The 19,938-nt window shown below is 41.8% G+C and overlaps 1 protein-coding gene across 1 annotated transcript in view; it reads left to right on the top strand.

Moving 5' to 3' along the window:
- The window catches only part of RP1 (RP1 axonemal microtubule associated), a 206,939-nt gene that overhangs the window by 31,769 nt on the left and 155,232 nt on the right, over window positions 1–19,938 (top strand). Inside the window, exons 13-16 of the mRNA XM_066624417.1 lie at window positions 3,623–3,796; window positions 6,804–7,016; window positions 8,177–8,354; window positions 10,087–10,154. Of these exons, the coding sequence (XP_066480514.1) occupies window positions 3,623–3,796; window positions 6,804–7,016; window positions 8,177–8,354; window positions 10,087–10,154 (633 nt within the window). The remainder of the gene's footprint in view (window positions 1–3,622; window positions 3,797–6,803; window positions 7,017–8,176; window positions 8,355–10,086; window positions 10,155–19,938) is intronic.

Genomic DNA, 19,938 nt, shown 5'->3' with positions numbered 1-19,938 from the left:
AAGGCTTTATAGTATCTCCAAAGCTGTGAACTGTGGCTTTATATTTTTAAAATATTAGATAACAGTAGCAGTTATAATTTAGTTAATATTACATTCTTAGCTCTCTAGCCAATGCCACCATCCATAAAACTACAGTAATCTTGAAAAGTTGAAGGTCCACAAATCATATTTGCTGATTTAGTTTGTAACACATATGTTTCATCTTCTTAAATACATAAAGGAATTTTTTACACCTACAACCAGGAACAATAGTTTCAAACAGACAGGATAAATTGCCAATCTTAAATGGTAATTGAACTGCCTGAGAGTTTGATTCCAAAGTTGGTCTTATGAGATTCAACCTCCAGTGTAATCTTTTCTTTTGTTATTGGTATTTTGGTTTACATTATTTTTCATAATAAGTGGAATAGGGTTCAGTTTCTGAATAGTGGGCATTGTCAGATGTACACCATACTCATTGTTTATAGAAACTTTTCAGATGTTGGTAGCATGTTCAGTCCTTCAGATATTATCTTACCTGGATGATGGTGGACTACTTAATAACTGAATCTGTCAAATATTTGATAGAATAACAAAATAAAATCTCAACTTTATAAAACATACACCAGACAACTCATATGCATGCATGCATGCACTTGCATATATTCATACATACATGCAAATTGCATCTATTATGGCCCACTGAGCCAGTTGTGACACTGAAATGCTAGTTATGACATTGCAGAGCAGACGGCCGGCAGCCATTCAGATTAGCATAGGTAAGCTGGCAAGGGGAGGTACAATGTGGTGAGGAGTGGGTGGAACAGACTGGCAAGGAGAGGATGCGTATCAGGGGCAGGAGGAGGTATGTCCTTGTGCACGTAAACTGCAGTAGTATGCTCTCCTCTTCCTTGCCTCCCACTGCACTCCCTTTCTCTTCTCAGACTTGCAGCAGCCAAACAGCTGGCACAAGTTCAAGAGGCCCATTGGGAGTCTTGCAAGAAAGTAAGGGAAAATATAGTCCCTTGCCTCTCTAAAACCTCCCGATAAGCCCCCCGCCATAGTTTGTAGCGTGGCCCGTTTTGGTGCGGCTGCACACTGTGGCGGGGAAATGGATAAGTTTAAGATTAAATGGGTAAGGGCTGTTAATGTTGTTGCAGGATGTGTAAAATAGGTGATAAATACTTAATCCACATCCAACCTGGTTCTGTTCTCACCTGAAATATATTTGGGAATAATTGCAGGGCCATTCAGTTTACATAATTCAGTAAGATATGTCTGTGGACTGGCATCTATTGGAACTAGCATCATGAAACAAAGTATTAAAAGTGTTATAAGATCGCTGTCAAAACGTTTATTCATAAATATCTGGGGCTAGATTTACATGGTCCAGAGAGCTGCCTGCTCTGCAGGTGGCAGGGTCAGTTACAGGCAGAGCTGCTGAGAACTGGCATTGGGCCCAGGGAAAGATGCCTGGTTGCCCCCTGCCTTCCTAAATTTTCCTGCAAACCAGATGTTATTAAATTTTTTAAACAAGTTTTTAATTGACAGTTTTAAGTTAGCATGAGCAAAATTGAAATTAAATGAAAACATCAGGATGGGATCATTTCCTTACTTTGAGTAGTGATACTGCATTTCTTTTCTTCTACCTCAGCAAAGTCCTCCTCATTTGCTTTTTCTTCTTCTGATAATGCATGGGCATCCAAGGTCTCACTTTCACCATCTCCCTCAATACTATGTTATAATTCTGAAACAAAGTCCAGGTGAAATAAACTTGCCTGGCTTTTTTATTTTTCCTTTGTGTTCTCTTTTTTACTTTTCTGTGCTCCAAACTTATATTTGTACTCCATACTGCTAATTTCACCTTCAAACAATGCCTAAACACTTGCAGACTTGATCCAACACCATGTGTTCTAGGCACACACTAAAATAGAAGAAGGGTTGGAGCTTACCCAGTAAACAGCACTGGGGAATCTACTGCTGGGGTCTAATAGTTCTGCTCTGAAGGTTTAAGTTTCAGTTTTCCATGTCTGAATACTAATACATGTTGGTGCTTATGGAGAAGACCTGGGCTACACTTCCACTACAGGTTTAATCAACTTTCAGTTCACTTCTGCTCCCCCAAAGCATTTGGAGGGACTGTACAGTAGTTTCTTAAGGAATATGAGAGCTGTAAGAGCTACCCTTAACAGTCTTAAGAATGCATTGAGGGAACTGAAGTGCATTGATAGTGGATTAAAGTAGTGGAAATGCTGCCCTATAGTGGAAATGCAGCCCTGGATGGGTTTGAGATTGAGATCCCCAAATTTATTTTGTAATAAATTTTGTTTTGTACTGTACAAATTGTTTTGCCATGGCCTAGGGCTCCTGAAAACCCAGGCCCTGAGGATTTTGCTTCCCTGCCCCCTCCCTCGACTTGGATACAGACTAAGAGAGGCTGGAGAGGCCTCAGCTGGTGGAGCTCAGGCCATCGGCCTGTTGAGCACAGCATGCCTACCCATGCAGTTGGTACCTGCAGAAGCCTTCCCTTTGGAAAGGAGGCATAGAACCCAGAATGTGACCAGGTTGGGTGGGTGGAACTAGGAAGGAGGATGAGAGCAATTATGGCCAGGAGATTATGTGAGCCATAATCTAGGAACTAGGAAGAAGGATGAGAAGGGGCCGGCAAAGGGCTGGAGGTTGGCTGGAAGAGATACTCCAGAACCCTGGGAAGCTGGAGAAGGCCCTGCAACTGAGGAGGAAGAGTAGGGTGCTGTAACTCCCCTCCCTGCCTCTGCTCTGAGGCCCAGGGTAGAAGAGGAAGACAGCCCAAAGGAGGCAGGCAAGGTGGGCAGCCCTGGAAGCCCTCTGTAGGCTACTGCCCCTGACAGCACAAGCAGGGACCACAGTGATGGGCAGGGGCCCCAAACCACCTGCTTCTCAGGGCTCTTGACAGCATATAGCTTTTAAGTGTGATCTCTTACTGAATTCAGCGATTCAAAACCATCCTGTGTATATAACAGATTTTTTAATGAGAATTAAAGTTGAACACCAGAGTTCATTAATTTTTATGAAATGCATCATTAGATTTGTGGCATATAGTCAATTTCACTAATTTAAGCATTCTCATCTTAAGAATTTAAGATTCTTTTATCTAGGTATTCAATTAATGGATACTAGGTATTATGGCTTTTACTTTTATAAATCAGAAGTTTGAAAAGGTCCTGTGGAGATCGGACTTCCCACCTCTAGAATTTATCTCACTTTCACATGATATGTATTATTTTTAAATGCACGATTCTATCATGATGTTCCTATGGCAGAATTCAGAGTTCTTTTTAAGCTAAGCCAGTGCCAAAATGCTAAAAGTAACCCACATAAATTAAAAATGTACAGGAATTTTTTTAGATGCTTAATCATTTTAGACTGCACAGTCTGAAATCTGCAGCTGAAAGCTCAAACCACAAACATGAAGCCAAAAGGAGGAACAAGGAACTATCCATAGCAGGCTGATCTGAAGTGCTAATAGCAAATGGCTACTGGCACTGCAAGGTGTAAATAATAAATGCTAAAGCATACAGCTTCAGCATCTAGCCACATCTGTGTCAGTTTTCAGCACGTCCGATAATTCTTTGGCTTATTACTTCCTATCTTGTCCTGTTAGGAGAAAGGCGACGTCCGCTGTGAGCTGCAAGTTCATGTTCAGCCAAATCGCTGTGCAGTTTTAGAATCTGCCCGAAACCCAGGCCAAACTGTTGCTTTCAGTCTCCAAGGTACAGTTGCTGATGATGCCACAGGCTACGCAGGACTAACAAAGGAGTTTGTTGTTCATGTCAAGGTAAGGAGAAAGGCAATCGGGAGATGTGTCATTAAACCCCTGCAATAATTAAACATGTCCCGAAAGGTGAAAGTGAGATCTCCACCCACTAGGTGGTACTAAAGACTGCGGTTGACTCACTTGCAAGTCAGCACCATGAAAACATTCTCAGAAAAAATTATCTTTGTTATTCACTGTGATCTGGTATCATTCTGGCAGAGATGCACAAAAAAACAACTGAGGTTGTGTGAAACCATTGAGAAGCTACTAGATGTAATACTACTTCACAGTATTGCTGCAGATATGCTGCTCCCCCTGAAATCATATTTGTTTAAGGCTGCATTCCTGTACACACTAACTTGGAAGTAAGCACCACTGGACAAATATGCATGTGCTTTTAAAATACTGTCACTTACAAAGTGTAGCACAAGTGTTTATTTTGCTATGAGCGTGTCAGCTTCCCAACCCATTTACCAGCAGCAAAATAAATGCATGTCCATCTTTCATAAGGGATGACATCTACTTCTGTAGCTATATGAGCCAGTGAGATTTAGTAGATAAGGCTTAACAGTGAACCAGGAAGTCTCTAGTTCAAGTTTTGTTTCTGCCATGAACTGCCATTGTTTCTCAGCTGCAGTCTCCCCCTGAGTCTTAAATATGGGGCAGCGATAGATCATACCTTTTTGGGTATTATACCAATAAAGATTCCTAACTACCTTTTTGGGTTGTTGTAGGATTGCTGAGGATATGAGTGAAGTTCTTTGAACACTCTGAAGTGCTACGTATTCTTTATATTATAGATTTGTTTCTTCATGGTGCTTATGATTCTATACTTGATGTGACTCTCAAGAGTTGCAGTATAAAAAATAAATGAAAGAAAGGATTGTTATGCATGTAGCATTATGGCCAGCTGAAGCAGCTCAGCCAGGCAGATTATCTTTCAAAGATTACATTGGTCCTGGTGTGAGGAAAAGAAAAGTTTCATTTATCAAGCATAAATGACAAGGTACTAGGCCACTCTCTCTGAAACTAGTCCTTGTCCACTGAATAATTATTTCCACACACACAAACCCTTAGCCTTCCAAAAATCCTTTTGGTTTGCTTTGGACGTCCCTATGTATGGTTCAGATCCATCAGATCATTGTCACATGAGTGTCATGGATTATTGAGAAAAACATGGCTTTGACTGTGAAAAAATGAGTTTGATTCAGCTCTAGATTTTGATTCAAATCCTGCCTTTTTGACTTTCATCTTCTTTTCACCCTAAAGTCTTCTTCTTGAGAGCAAAACAAGTCCAGAATTCACTTTGTAGCACAAGACATTTATGTGTGTGTGTGTGTGTGTCCCTTTATTTTTACAGTATGGTACTGGGATTAAACAGTGTTTGGGAGTCAGGAAGAAGGGCGGTTAGCTACTGAGGATTTACTGAAGAAGAATTATTTTGTTTCAAGACAGTGGATGGAACATTTTGAGGATCAAAGAAGTCAATAATAAGCCTGACTTTGAATCAAATGAAAGGATAAAAACAACTCCTTTGGTCCAGAAACTTCAGAAAGAATTTTTGGATATTGCCAAAGCATATTTAAATCCTGCCTCATATTGGGAGATATTGGTATAAATGTAGACTGTGCACTCTCAGGAGAGTGAATGAGACCCACATTTTTCCCCATTCTACTTCTGAGAGGAATCATACACAAACCTCAGTCCCTCTCCAGCATTCCCTCTGAAGAGTTTGTGCTGCTGTGGACCCCTTCTGGGGCAAAACAGCAGCATGATGGGGTTTTTGGACAGTCAGTAGTGACATAATATGTCAATGCTGGACTTCTGGGAAAGCTGAGCTCTAAGCTGCATAGCTGCTGTTTTGAGCTATGTAACCATGTGACTGAGTAGCTTAGGGGAATACTGCCATGTTTTTGGCATACACCTAAGATGAACTTTTTTTTTGTTTTATTATTATTACCTTTATTTATTAGCTATAGAGCTGAATGGGGCCCACTATCCACTCACAGACAAGGCCCCTATGCAGAAGACAATTGCCAACCCTGGATGAGTGGTTTAGTAGATCCTTTGATTCTTGAATTCTTGGTATAAATTCATTATCATGCTATACTTCATGCCTGAACCCAAAGGAAGCATAAGAGCCACATAATATCCCTCATAGTAAGTGTCACACTTTCTGGTTACTGAGTAGGTTACAGCTGAATTAAATATTGGAATTGTGAAAATCTTATCTATAGGGGGAACAAGCTGTGTCATAAGATCCATGTCCATTAGTATTCCTGCCCTGTTACTTATACTACAGGTTGTTAATGTAAGATTCAGGCAGGGATGCATGAGTGCTAACCACTAGGCACTACTTCCCGCAGTCTGCTTTCTCTGGCTTCCTTCTGGGACAGAACCTCTTTACAACGTACTTTAGAATACTTATCTCATTTGGCCCATCAGGCAGGTCACTATGGTCAATATTTCATTTTATTGATGAGGACAAAAAGCATAAATCTCTGAGGTGGGATTTGAACCCTTAGTTTTACCAGGTGCTATTTCCAAATATATTGTCTTTATATTTGTTCAGAACAGAGAATTACCTGAATTGAAAATAGAATATTTTTTTTCTGAATAGAATATTTTTAAAAATAGAATATTTTTTTTCTGAATAGAATATTTTTAAAAATAGAATATTTTTTCTGAATATTTTTCTGAATAGAAAAGCCTGACAAACACTTTAGGGTGTTGCTGACTGGCTCTTCCTACATCTGTGTATTTAGCTAGAAATATTAATTCATCCAGCTGAAGCCAGGGAGAACATCTTTAATTCACTGATGTCATCTTCAGCAAGCTGTATGTGTGGCTTACCAAATTAAAACAAACAAACAAAAACCCAGCAAATTGCTAGGTCCTGATTTGTAGATTCCAAGGATTGCAAAGTCACCTCACTGGCCCAAAAAATTGGAGAGAGGGCAATGTGGAAGACCACCTTATTTTCAGTTGGTTCTCTCTGCTGATTCCCTTGGCTGCATTGTCTTTGCAGGGAGTTTTCCATGATGGTGCCATAATTCTGCTCACTACCAGCTACTGCCAGTCTCTCTGCCTGAGGCCTGATGGGAGCTGCAGTGGAGCAGGAAATCAATCTGACGACTCTTACTGGAGAGTACATAAAGTCACCTCTGGGGTCTGCATGTTTGAAAGTGTAAAAAAACCAAGGATGTATCTGAGGATCAAGGATGGCCAGTGTAATGGAACAGTAAGCACTTGTTCATACCTCCTCTGCAAATATGAAAATGGCTGAACCTTACTGTAGGATTTAAGCAATTTTAAAGCATGAAAGGCCCTGACCGAGCCTTGAAAGTATGCAGATTTTTGTTTCCTAGTGAGCCATGGACTAAGTAAAGTATTTCAGGTAATGATGCTACTGCTTGTATTGTTATTTTGTCCCTACCTCTTGGGTCCTCCCCCCCCCCCATGAAGTTGATTAACTTCCATAATTATCAATCTCACCTCAGGGTCAAGTATCCATAGATTTGTAGTAATGATGAGAATGCCAATGGATAAATTGAAACGTCCATTATAATACCCAACTGCACTATTAATGATGGCAAAGCTCTCAAGCACTTAATAGCTGCTTCAGGATAGAATAAAGCTATAGAAGAATGAATTGTCTTATCATATAAAGTATTACTGTCGGAAATCAATAAGAAATGGTTTATTGTGAAGCTTGCATCAGGATCTGTTTATCTGTGACATTCTGTGTTTTGTAGTTCAAATATACCGGCACATCCAGGCCCATTTTTACTTATGGCCTAAGCATCATGCAGATGACACAGTTACTGTAACTTCTTTCCATATTTCCTTTTCCTCTCTGTCCCCCTTTTCCAATCCGTGGAATGGAAGGAGAAGGAGGAGCAGTTGAGGTGAGCAGGTGGGCACTTACCACCAATCTACAGTCTGAAGTGACTACTTCAATTGGCCTCATGGATGAGCCAGTCTGACTGCTCTAATAATTTGGACATGGCAGCTGGTGGGTCTATATGGGAATGCTTATCTAACCAGTATACTGGCACACAGATTAGCATCATTCTGGAGATGGGGGATGTAATATCTACATTTTTGCTGAACTGAAATGCCTTTTGAAGGCCTTCTAAGGCTCAGGGAGGCCATGCACAACCTCCCTGAGCCTCAGAACACCTCCTGGACATGACTGGAAGACACTTCTGATCGCATCTGGCAGTGTCTTGAGGCCCTCCCTGTGGATTCAATTATCCACAGAAATCGGTTTCTATGTGGGGTCTGGGAACGGATCTGTAATGGATACCGAATCTGATCTGTAATGGATAAGGAACCACTGTATAGATCCAGAAATGAGACATATTCTTGTGAACTTAATATGCTATATTTTTTTTACAGGGCACAGGCGATGTGGACTGTCATTTCATAGTAGAGAAGAATTTAGAAAGCGGGTCTGTAAGCCTAGAATCTTCACGAAACAGAGGGATATATGTTGGCCTTTTGCCTGATGGTCAGACAAAACCAGTTGTTCATACTGGAGAAAGAAATGTTTGGTTTTACCCACAAGTCATCCAATGTATGTAATATTTAAACCGATATATTTTTCATATTCTTAATAAGTATTTGCAGTCTCCCTATAAAGATGGGAAAATAAAAAGAGGATGAGGAGCCACAATATTTAAGGCACAAATTTAGAAACTAATGTTGAAGGACAAGCTGGCTTGCTTTCCTGCATCTAAAAACTGAATTGTGTGCTATTATTCTTTGAATACATGCAGACAATTTTTATGCTCTACTTCACCAGATAAGAGGTTGATCACTGCAATATCAGTAAGGCATCTCAATAAAAAGATCCAACACAGATTTGTGACTGCCACACTCAGCAGGCAATCCTGAATACAGATTAGAGCCTTGGTACCCCATAAATCAGAGCTATAGTGAAGGAATTTTGTCTATTCCTACACATTCTTCACCAGTTGATTTTGTAGGAAGGGTGAAATAACTGCTGACTGCTGGTTCTAATTGAATTTGTGGTCCAAATTGCCATGTCCTGTGAAATGTAGGGGAAGTCAATTTGGCCAATTCAATGGAGGTGAATGTTGACCCCTCAATAGCTTCATCATGAGCCTGAAGCACTCCACAAAATGCAGTTTTTGAGACTTTTCCATTGTGTCCAACTTTGTCTATTTCCCACTCCCCCTTTATTTTTTTTAATACCCATCATCAGTGCCTTTGGATCAAACATTTTATTCTTCTTGAAGTGTCTCTAATCCAGCACTTCTCAACCAGTGGTACTCACACCACTGGTTGTACAGGTTGAACCTCATTATTCACGTGGGTTCCGTTCCAAGCACTCACGTGGATGGCAAAAAATGCACTATAGCAAATCAATTTAAAAAAACAAAGTTTCTTTGCTCCAGTGATTTAAAAACAGCCTTGCTGACCTTTGTGATGTAAGATAAGAGTCATTAAGAAGACAATCCATCAATCAGTCGTCCTCCAAGAGCTTACAAAGGCGCTTCACACAGCCCCTCCCCTCCATGCATGAAATAGAGTATTGAACTGCAGAACCATATTTAATATTTTAGCCAGGTGCAAATGTGCATTGAGACACCATAATAAATTGTATGTGTGCACGCGGGGGGAGGGGGGAATCTTTAAAGAGCAGTGCTTCCATTGCTGCTAATGAATTAATGAATAATGAATTATTTAATGAATGTTAATGAATTTAACATAATGTTGATGAATTATTATACTGTAATAGTATCAGCGCTCCATGACAAACTGCATGGTGGTTACTTTGCATAGAAATTAACATAGTGTGCATAGAAGTCATGTTTGGCTTCTTGTATGGTGCTTACAATTGTATGGTGCTTACTATCAGTTTTGGAGGAAGGCTTGGTACAATGTTTCCTTTTTATTAATATATAGGATGGTAAAGGGTTCTGGTGAAAGATTGTTCCTCTAGAAAAGCAACTGGAAGTGTACTTAATCATGAACATGTACTTTATCATGATAAAATATGATTTGGATGTACTGCTATGATTTGGATTTACAAAGCAGTAATAAGAATTTATTACCATGCTGCTTTGCTTAGCTAGAAAGGATAGCAAACAGTGGATGTTAAGGAGGGAAAGCTTTTTTGGAGAAAATGACAAATCTGTATCTATATAATTCATAAGGAAAGAAAATGCCTGCATATTATATGCTGGAAAATTCAATTGCAAGGCCTGTCAGGCTCTTGGACTTATGACAGATTTCTTGCGAAATAAAAAGCGATAACAATCTTTCTTTTAATTAAACTATAGTTGGCAGAGAAAAGCCTATGGGAACATCTGCAACTCTTAGTCAGAAAGAAGTGATCAAACAACAACAAGCGGGAACCCAGAGTCCAATGGTTTACAGACAGCCATATTCTTCTCCACCAGGTTAGGACCAGCGTATTTAATATACAGTGCAACACTGGTTTTGTCTTGCTTTAGTTTGGCATCTGTCTGAACTTCAGGATGTCTAGATCACCAGGCTTGCAATGCAAGGGAAAATATAGTCAATGGGCAGCAAAATTCAGATTGGCAGGAAACCTGCTTTAAGAGCTCAGGAGAGCCTTACTGTACTTTTTAAAGCATTTTTTTCAATCTTAATGCGCCGTGTTTCATGTTTCTCCTACACATGTCCAAGTGCAATTATTGTATTTAGCCCCTTGCTTTATGTTGTAGGTTTTTTCAAGCATCATCCTATGCGTGTCTACTCAAGTAATTTCCATTGTGTTCATGATCAGGGGCCCTGCTCTGTGACCCATTATTGACGGAAGCTATTTCCAGGTGCTGCATTTTGCACACGGCAACAACAGTGCTCAGCTCAAAGTGGCTGCAGGCACTGTAGCAGTATGATGTGGAAGGCACGGGGAAGTTGAGGGCCCCATGAGAATGCTCTGCATTGGGCCCCACCACTCCTGGGGCCAGCCTTGGAAATGGAAAAGGTGCAAAAGAGAGCGACTAAGATGATTACAGGGCGGGGGGGGGCACCTTCCTTATGAGGAAAGGCTACGGCGTTTGGGTCTCTTCAGCCTAGAAAAGAGACGCCTGAGGGGGGACATGATTGAGACATACAAAATTATGCAGGGGATGGACAGAGTGGATAGGGAGATGCTCTTTACACTCTCACATAACACCAGAACCAGGGGACATCCACTAAAATTGAGTGTTGGGAGAGTTAGAACAGACTCTCCCAACAGGAGACTCTCCCAACAGGAAATATTTCTTTACTCAGCGTGTGGTCGGTCTGTGGAACTCCTTGCCACAGGATGTGGTGATGGCATCTAGCCTGGACGCCTTTAAAAGGGGATTGGACAAGTTTCTGGAGGAAAAATCCATTACGGGGTACAAGCCATGATGTGTATGTGCAACCTCCTGATTTTAGAAATGGGCTATGTCAGAATGCCAGATGCAAGGGAGGGCACCAGGATGAGGTCTCTTGTTATCTGGTGTGCTCCCTGGGGCATTTGGTGGGCCACTGTGAGATACAGGAAGCTGGACTAGATGGGCCTATGGCCTGATCCAGTGGGGCTGTTCTTATGTTCCTTGCTTCTCAGTGGTAGCACCAAAGTTGTGGAATCCTAGGAAGCCCAGGAGGCACAGTTGCTGCCTGTGTTTAAACAGGAGATAAAATACACAATTGTTTCAGTTAGCATGTTACAGGTTTCAGGCAAGGATGAAAATGGACACCAGGAGGTTTCAAGGAAAACAAGCTTTATTTCTTTCAGCTGGCTGCTGGTCACACAGAGGAATCATTTCCAAAGTCTGTGACCCCGATTCTTTCGGAGCTTCGAGTTGATATACAAACAAACTTTCATTGTAAAGCATTGGCTGGACTTCTGATTGGCACAATGCAAATTGCAGAGCCTTGAATACATTCTTGATTGGCAAACAGCATATCACGTGAGGCTTTGTCCTTGCCTACACAGCCCCTTACTCAATTCCTGCCCAGCATGCTCTTACTAAATATGGCACTTTAAATATGTGAAATCTTTCTTACTGTAAAGATCCCCTTCTTCTCCTCCCTGTAATGGCTAATAGTACGCTGGAGAAAAGTCTCTTTTCTCTTTTCACCACCTGTCTGTTGCGGTTAGCTAGCTGTTTCCTGTTTGGGGGGTACTAGCTGCAACATGACTTGCTTTCTAACACAGACACAAAAGGGCATAAGGGGCATCTTTTAAAATATCTTTTTGACTCAAGCAGCTCAAGCACAGAGCTTAACTTTGGCCAAAGCACTCTGCTTATGCTCACAGCTAGGCCCAAACAGGGACCTGAATGGGTCCATACGCTCTAAATTCTGGGGGCTTTCCCCACAGTGTTTCACTGATTTTTTCCTTAGGGGAGGGGTTCAGTTCTTGGTCGTCTATGCATATATCTTGTGGCTTCCTTTCTTTTGTTTTGGTCCTTAGGTTTTGATTTTGGTATTTTGAGTATGATGCTTATTTTGTTTTAATTGCTTTATTCTTTATTTTAAATTCTTGTTAGCTGTTTTGGTGGTCATTTTGGGGACCAAAGATGCAGGATATAAATATTTTAAATAAATAATAATATTTGAAATGTTGGGAGCACGCTTTTGAGTTTATCTGCTTCAAGTGTATATACAGTAAAAGCAATTTTTTTTAAAGACAGAACAATGACTTATATAAAGGCTGATGATGCAAATCTGATAAAGTTGAGCAGATTTGGAAACAAAAGAGCTCAAATGTTTAAGTGGGATCTTAAGTCTAGTTAACAGATTAGCATCTGTCTCTAAGAAATAAGGCATTGAAAAATTTCAACAAGAAATAGTCAGCCAGAAATATAAAGCAACAAGATTGCAAAATAAGATCTTGTTTATTCATTCTGATCCAGGTTTATTGCTACCAGAAACAACAGTAAGTCAGATTTTAGGATCAGTGTTATTTCTGCATCTATTTAGCTCTAGACTCTTTCTCTCCTCCTCTGTGTGTGTGTGATTTAATCATGGTGATTTGCATCTTGATTCCCTGAAGTGTAACTAATCCAGGGTAACAATCAAATCCAGTTTTCAGAGTAGAACATTTTTAGCCGGTAGGAAACAAATGTCATTGGTTTACATTTCTATAAAGTGTTATTTATAGCACAGAACTTGCACAGGGTATTGTTTGTTTCTGTATTTTCTGAGTAGACCTCATCATCCTGGCAGGGCCTAGGCCAGCAATTTTCAACCTTTTTAATCTCACGGCACACTGACAAGGCACTAAAATTGTCAAGGCACACCATCAGGTTTTTGACAATTGACAAAGCACACCATGCTGCCAGTGGGGTGCTTACATTTCCCATTGGCCCTACTACTAAATGACCTTCCCCTAAATTCCTGTGGCACACCTGTGAACCACTCACAGCACATCAATGTGCCCAATGTAATTGAAAATGGCTGGCCTAGGCATTACCTACAGTTTTGTCATATTACCCATTGCCCCAGTGCTTCCAAAAAGGAGAACATAAACTTCTCTTCCTCCTCATTCCTCAGCCTCTTTGGGTTTGTAGCTAATGATATTCAGTTTTAACATAACATGAATTCCACTTCAATAAGGATATATGCTCTACTTCTACTTCTTTCTGGATGCACCAGGCAGTGTAAGTCCAGGTGCTCATTCCATCCAGCTCCAGAAGAGAAGAAAAGAATAATCTGTGTCTGTTTTAACACATTATCTTATTTCATATACAAGGTTAACTAGTAATAATCCAACACTGATGAAGTACATCAACATGCATGCTTTAATCTAATTTTAACCCTGCATGGGGTCTCCATGACATGAAGATTTGAAGGACTGCAATGCATATAGTGCTCCATTGAAAAGCAGTTCAGTTGGTAATGCCATAAGAACATAGCAAGAGCGCTGATTGATCAGGACAAAGGCCCACTTAGGCCGGCATCTTCTTTAGAAGCCAACCAGATCCATCTGGGAAGCCTACTAACAGGCAAGGAAGGCATGGCCCTCTCCTGCTATTGCTCCTTGCCAGCCAGCATTCAGAGGCATACTACCTCTCAACCTTAAAGTATCATATAGCTGTTATGATTGATAGCCGTCTTCCCTATGAATTTATCTAGTCTCTTGATATCTAAGCTAGCTCACCGCATCTCATGATACCAAATTCCAAATCAGTGTTTCTCAAACTGTGAGTTGGGACCCACTAGGTGGGTTGCAAGCCAATTTCAGGTGGGTCCCCATTCATTTCAATATTTTATTTTTAATATATTAGACTTGACGCTACCATGGTATGTGACTGTATTTGGGGAAATGTTACAGACCTGTACTTTTAACAAACTACTATGTATATTCTTTTAACAATGATAGTAAACGGGACTTATTCCTGGGTAAGTGTGGGTAGGATTGCAACCTAGGATTAAAAATTTTCCTGCTTGATGATGTCACTTCTGGTCATGACATCACTTCCGGTGGGTCCTGACAGATTCTCATTCTAAAAAGTGGGTCCCAGTGCTAAATGTTTGAGAACCACTGCGTTAGATTAATTATGTGCAGTATGAAGTTCCTCCTTCTGTCCATAAGAACATAAGAACATAAGAACAGCCCCACTGGATCAGGCCATAGGCCCATCTAGTCCAGCTTCCTGTATCTCACAGCGGCCCACCAAATGCCCCAGGGAGCACACCAGATAACAAGAGACCTCATCCTGGTGCCCTCCCCTACATCTGGCATTCTGACTTAACCCATTCCTAAAATCAGGAGGTTGCGCATACACATCATGGCTTGTACCCCATAATGGATTTTTCCTCCAGAAACTCGTCCAATCCCCTTTTAAAGGCGTCTAGGCTAGGCGTCCATCCTAAATCTCATGCCAATCAGTACTTTTCAGACGGGTACTTTTCACTGGTGGTGTGCAAGCTGTATGTCCCTAAAATATAAAAACAGAGAGAGCACTTGCACTTAGCCACCCAATGTTGGTGCTGCCTTAGGTTGCACAATGGATGTGCTTTTTAATTTATTGCTCTTAAGAATGTCGTATTTCCCTTCATGTTGAAGATAAAGATGAGATGTTGGTGCGCATAATACTCTAGAAATTTCAGTGAGATTTTAAACTAAATGTTAAAAATATTTTTACTAAGTTAGTTGGAAATTGATGAGGTAATTGTTTATTAGTGTTACACAATTTCTTCACTGAAACATAAGATGCATATCTTAGGGCTTTAGGCTGATTACACAGGACAACACACATTTTGCTTCCTTAAATGTTATACCAATTCCTAGGTATATTTGGGATGTCGATTCCAAAAATGGCATCCGTTTTGCCCTATCACGTCTAGTTTTGGAGACATGGTATAGCCTCTTTAGTGAATGGTTCAAACAGCTTCCTCATGAGAAAGCCTACACTATGGCTTCCTCATGAGGAAGCTGCTTGAACCATTCACTAATGAGGCTATACTATATCCCCAAAACTAGACATGATAGGGCAAAACTGATGCCATTTTTGGAATTGGCACCCCAAATTCATATCAAACCACCATAAAGTTTGGGGAAAACCTTTCTGACCATCAGTTTTGTAGGCCTGTGTTATGGTTCCTTATCTCTGCAGGAATGGGAAAGTGATTTGTATGGTCTGCCCTCAGAGGCTTATTGATCTTGATGGATTACTGATGGCTCTGGGGGAATTTCCTGCTGCTGGAAATGGTGATTCATCTATAGCTCTAGTATACCTTTGGAACAGGAAATGGCTGGGGCAGAGGATGTGATTGCTCCTGAGTGACATCTGCCTTGATGTAGAGCAGGGCTGCCCAAACCCAGGCCTGGGGGCCACTTGCAGCCCTCAGGGACTCCCAATCTGGCCCGCAGGGAGCCCCCAGTTTCCAGTAAGCCTCTGGCCCTCCAGAGACTTGCGGGAGCCCATGCTGGCCCCATGCGACTGCTCTCAACTTGAGGGCGACTGTTTGACCTGTCATGTGAGCTGTGGGATGAGGGCTCCCTCCACTGCTTGCTGTTTCACATCTGTGATGCAGCAGCAAAGGAAAGGCCACCCTTGCAAGGCCTTTTAGAGGCCTTGAGCTATTGCAAGACCTTCATTCATATATATAAGTTCCATCTTTAATGTATTCATTTATGTAAATTTATTTAAATTTGAAATGTAAATTAAGTCTTTTTCCCCCCGGCCCTCCACACAGTGTCAGAGAGATGATGTGGCCCTCCTGCCAGAAAGTTTGGACACCCCTGCTTCAGAGCAAGAGTGGCTCTCTGGTTTTCTAGGGAGTTGCTTGTAAAGAAACAGCAGGGCAGACACCTAGACCAACTGTGGTGGAAAACAAGTGATGAGTCCAGTCGACCATGGTTAGAGCCCATCTTAGGTCCTATTCTATGGTGGTGATGGCAGTGAAGAAACCTACTTTTCTTTGCTACCATTGCATCTACAGAGAACTATCCAACTGAGTTGTTTTGGATTGTAGAAAGGCTTGCTTCATCTGGCTCCCCATGCTGGGGAAGAGAACAATTCAGTATCTCAGTGCGACCAATTTGCTAGGTCCTTTACAGATAAAATTGCTTGCATCTGTCACAGCTTGGATGCCATGTTAACAGTTCCAGTCAATATTTCCTCTGCATTTGTTGGTCCTAGTGTTATGGATTTTTCTTCTCTTGTACAAGCTGAAGATGTGAACAGAATCCCAAGGAATGTAAGACTATCTACTTACTCTGCTTTGGATGTCAAAGGGGTCTGATGTGGAGCCATCAAAGACTAATTCCTTTAATTCCTTCTGGATCTCTCAGTAGCATTCCACACCATTGACCATGGCATCCTTCTGGGTCAGTTGGTAGTTGGAGGTAATGTTTTTCAGTGGTTCCAATGATTCCAGAAGGTCGTATTGGGGGACTCTTGTTTGGCACCCTGGTCTTTTGCTTACAGGGTGCAACAGGAATCTATATTGTCCCCCATAGTATTTATCCAATATGAGTCTGACACAATCTCTCTCTTCATGCAATGTAATGCTAGGGAGGCTGTGAACGTCTTAGAATATTGTCTGATGGTTATAGGCATTGAATGAGGCCTAATCCACTGAAATTAAATATAGCCTAAAACAGAGATTGTACTGTCTGTGTATTTATTTACACGGCAGTCATCCAGGATCAGGCACAGCAGATGGAATGCTGGGTGCAGCACTACTCTGAGCTGTATTCCAGAGAAAATGTAGTCACCGAAGAAGCACTGAACAACATTGAGTGCCTGCCTGTGTTGGAGGAGCTTGACAATGAACCAGCCCTAGCAGAACTTAATGTGGCCCTTGCCTCTGGGAAAGACAGCATCCCTGCTGAAGTCCTAAAGTGCTGCAAAGAGATTATTGCCACTGAGCTGCATGAAATCCTCTGTCTCTGCTGGAGAGAAGGTGGAGTACCACTGGACATGAGGGATGCAAACATCATCACGCTGTACAAGAACAAAGGCAACAGGGGTGACTGCAATAACTGCCGCGGCATCTCTCTCCTTAGCGTTGTAGGGAAGCTGTTTGCCCGAGTTGCACTAAAGAGGCTCCAGGTACTTGCAGAGAGTGTCTATCCAGAATCGCAGTGTGAATTCTGAGCCAACAGGTTCACCACTGATATGGTATTCTCCCTTAGACAACTGCAGGAGAAATGCAGGGAACAATGACAGCCGCTCTTTATAGCCTTCATAGATCTCACAAAGGCTTTCGACCTGGTCAGCAGGGATGGCCTCTTCAAGATTCTCCCCAAGATTGGATGTCCACCCAGGCTCCTCAGCATCATCAGGTCTTTCCACAAGGACATGAAGGGCACTGTTGTCTTTGATGGCTCCACATCAGACCGCTTTGACATCCGAAGCGGAGTGAAGCAGAGCTGTGTTCTTGCACCAACCTTGTTTGGGATTTTCTTCGCTGTCCTGCTGAAGCAGGCCTTTGGAACTGCAACAGAAGGCATCTATCTCCGGACCAGATCAGATGGAAAGCTCTTCAACCTCTCCAGACTGAGAGCAAAGTCCAAAGTCCAGCAGAAATGTCTGCGTGACTTCCTCTTTGCCAACGATGCAGCTGTCACCGCCCACTCTGCCAAAGATCTCCAGCAGCTCATGGATTGTTTTAGCAAGGCCTGCCAAGACTTTGGACTGACAGTCAGCCTGAAGAAAACACAGGTCATGGTTCAGGATGTGGACTCACCTCCCTGCATTACAATCTCTGCATATGAACTGGAGGTTGTCCATGACTTTGTGTACCTTGGCTCAACGATCTCTGACACTCTTTCTCTCGATACTGAGCTAAACAAACACATCGGCAAAGCAGCTACCACATTTTCCAGACTCACAAAGAGAGTCTGGTCCAACAAGAAGCTGACAGAACATGCCAAGATCCAGGTCTACAGTGCTTGCGTCTTGAGTACGCTTCTGTACTGCAGCGAGTCATGGACTCTTAGCTCACAACAGGAGAGGAAACTGAACACTTTCCACATGCGCTGCCATCCTCGGCATCGCCTGGCAGGACAAAGTTCCAAACAACACAGTCTTGGAATGAGCTGGAATCCCTAGCATGTATTCACTGCTGAAACAGAGACGCCTGCGCTGGCTTGTTCATGTTGTGAGAATGGGCGATGGCCGGATCCCAAAGGAACTCCTCTATGGAGAACTTGTGCAGGGAAAGCGCCCTACAGGTAGACCACAGCTGCACTACAAGGATATCTGCAAGAGGGATCTGAAGGCCTTAGGAATGGACTTCAGCAGATGGGAAACCTTGGCCTCTAAGCATCCTGCTTGCAGGCAGGCTGTGCAGTGTGGCCTTTCCTAGTTTGAAGAGACACTTGGCCAACAGACTGAGGCAAAGAGGCAAAGAAGGAAGGCCCATAGCCAGGGAGGCAGACCAGGGACAGACTGCATTTGCTCCCAGTGTGGAAGGGTTTGTCACTCCCGAATTGGCCTTTTCAGCCACAATAGACGCTGTTCCAGAATAACCATGCAGAGCGCGATACCATAGTCTTTCAAAACTGAAGGTTGTCAACTGTCTGTGTAGGAGCAGGTTTACAATTGTGTGGTCCCCCTGGGTCCATCATTGCTCCTGGATAATCAGAAGTCATTGGTGGCCAAGGGGGTATTAGCCCAGCTTAGGTTAGTGCACCAACTATTGCCGTGTCAGATTTGATCAGCTATGTGGTCCAGTTATGCCATCAAGGACTTAATTACTGTAATGCATTCTATATGGGGCTGCCCTTGAAGATTGTCTGAAAACTGCAGTTAATACAGAAAATAGTGACCCATGTGGTCATGAGGGTTTGGCAGTTTGACATATGTCAACTTGGCATTCACCAGTAACCACATACACTAGTTACATTGGTTGGTAGCAAACTGAGGAATTTACAGTGGGGATGGTGGTATCTCAGTGTATGTAATCTTTTCTAGTTGATATAACCTCTTCAGTGGGCAATATATTTTTGGTGGCTATATTGAGTAAAAGTCTTGTGTAACTATAGATAATAATAAGTTAAGATGCAAATATATTTATTATTGTTGATATTATTTCTTTTTAGGCTAGTTTTTCCTATCTTTGACCAATGTTTTGCCTAAAGTTTAGACTGGGGTCTCATGCCACATTTATCCATAAATGGATCTGACCCATTTGCTATCCCAGTGTCAGAGACAAAGTGGGGTTATGGTGAATTACCTGGGACTATGTGTGCTTTGACCTTAAAACCTTCCTGAGACATAGAAACAAAAGGGAATAGAGATATGCATCAACCTTTTCATTGGTTAGCAATATGAAAGCTAAGTAATTCTCTGTATAATATTGGCTTGGTGTGCTGAATACTGTCTCTCATTAGGAGAAAGTGCATTTAAATGCACTCCACACACCAAATTGATGTAGTAAGTGTCCTATTGGTGACTTTATCACATCGAAAAGAAACATATGAACAAGACCAGAGTGCATTTTAGATTTTCTCTTAATGTTTTTCTATGCTCTCCTGATGGAAGAAAATAGACTGAAAGCTATGAGGTGCTTTATATGCTTCAGATGAAACAAATTATTATGCTTTTGTTGGATTCAAAATGTATTCTGAAGTAATTTAGATGCTGCAGGAGCAGTCAACATACTACTAGATTTTCCACACCCTAAATGTTAAATGGTTCTTACACATTCCCACTTTTCTGTGGAAGTAGGCA

This window comes from Tiliqua scincoides, chromosome 4 (assembly GCF_035046505.1).
Source record: "Tiliqua scincoides isolate rTilSci1 chromosome 4, rTilSci1.hap2, whole genome shotgun sequence".
Classification (NCBI taxonomy): Eukaryota; Metazoa; Chordata; class Lepidosauria; order Squamata; family Scincidae; genus Tiliqua; species Tiliqua scincoides.
Note: the sequence above shows the minus strand (reverse complement) of the source record. Positions and strands in the feature narration are given on the sequence as shown.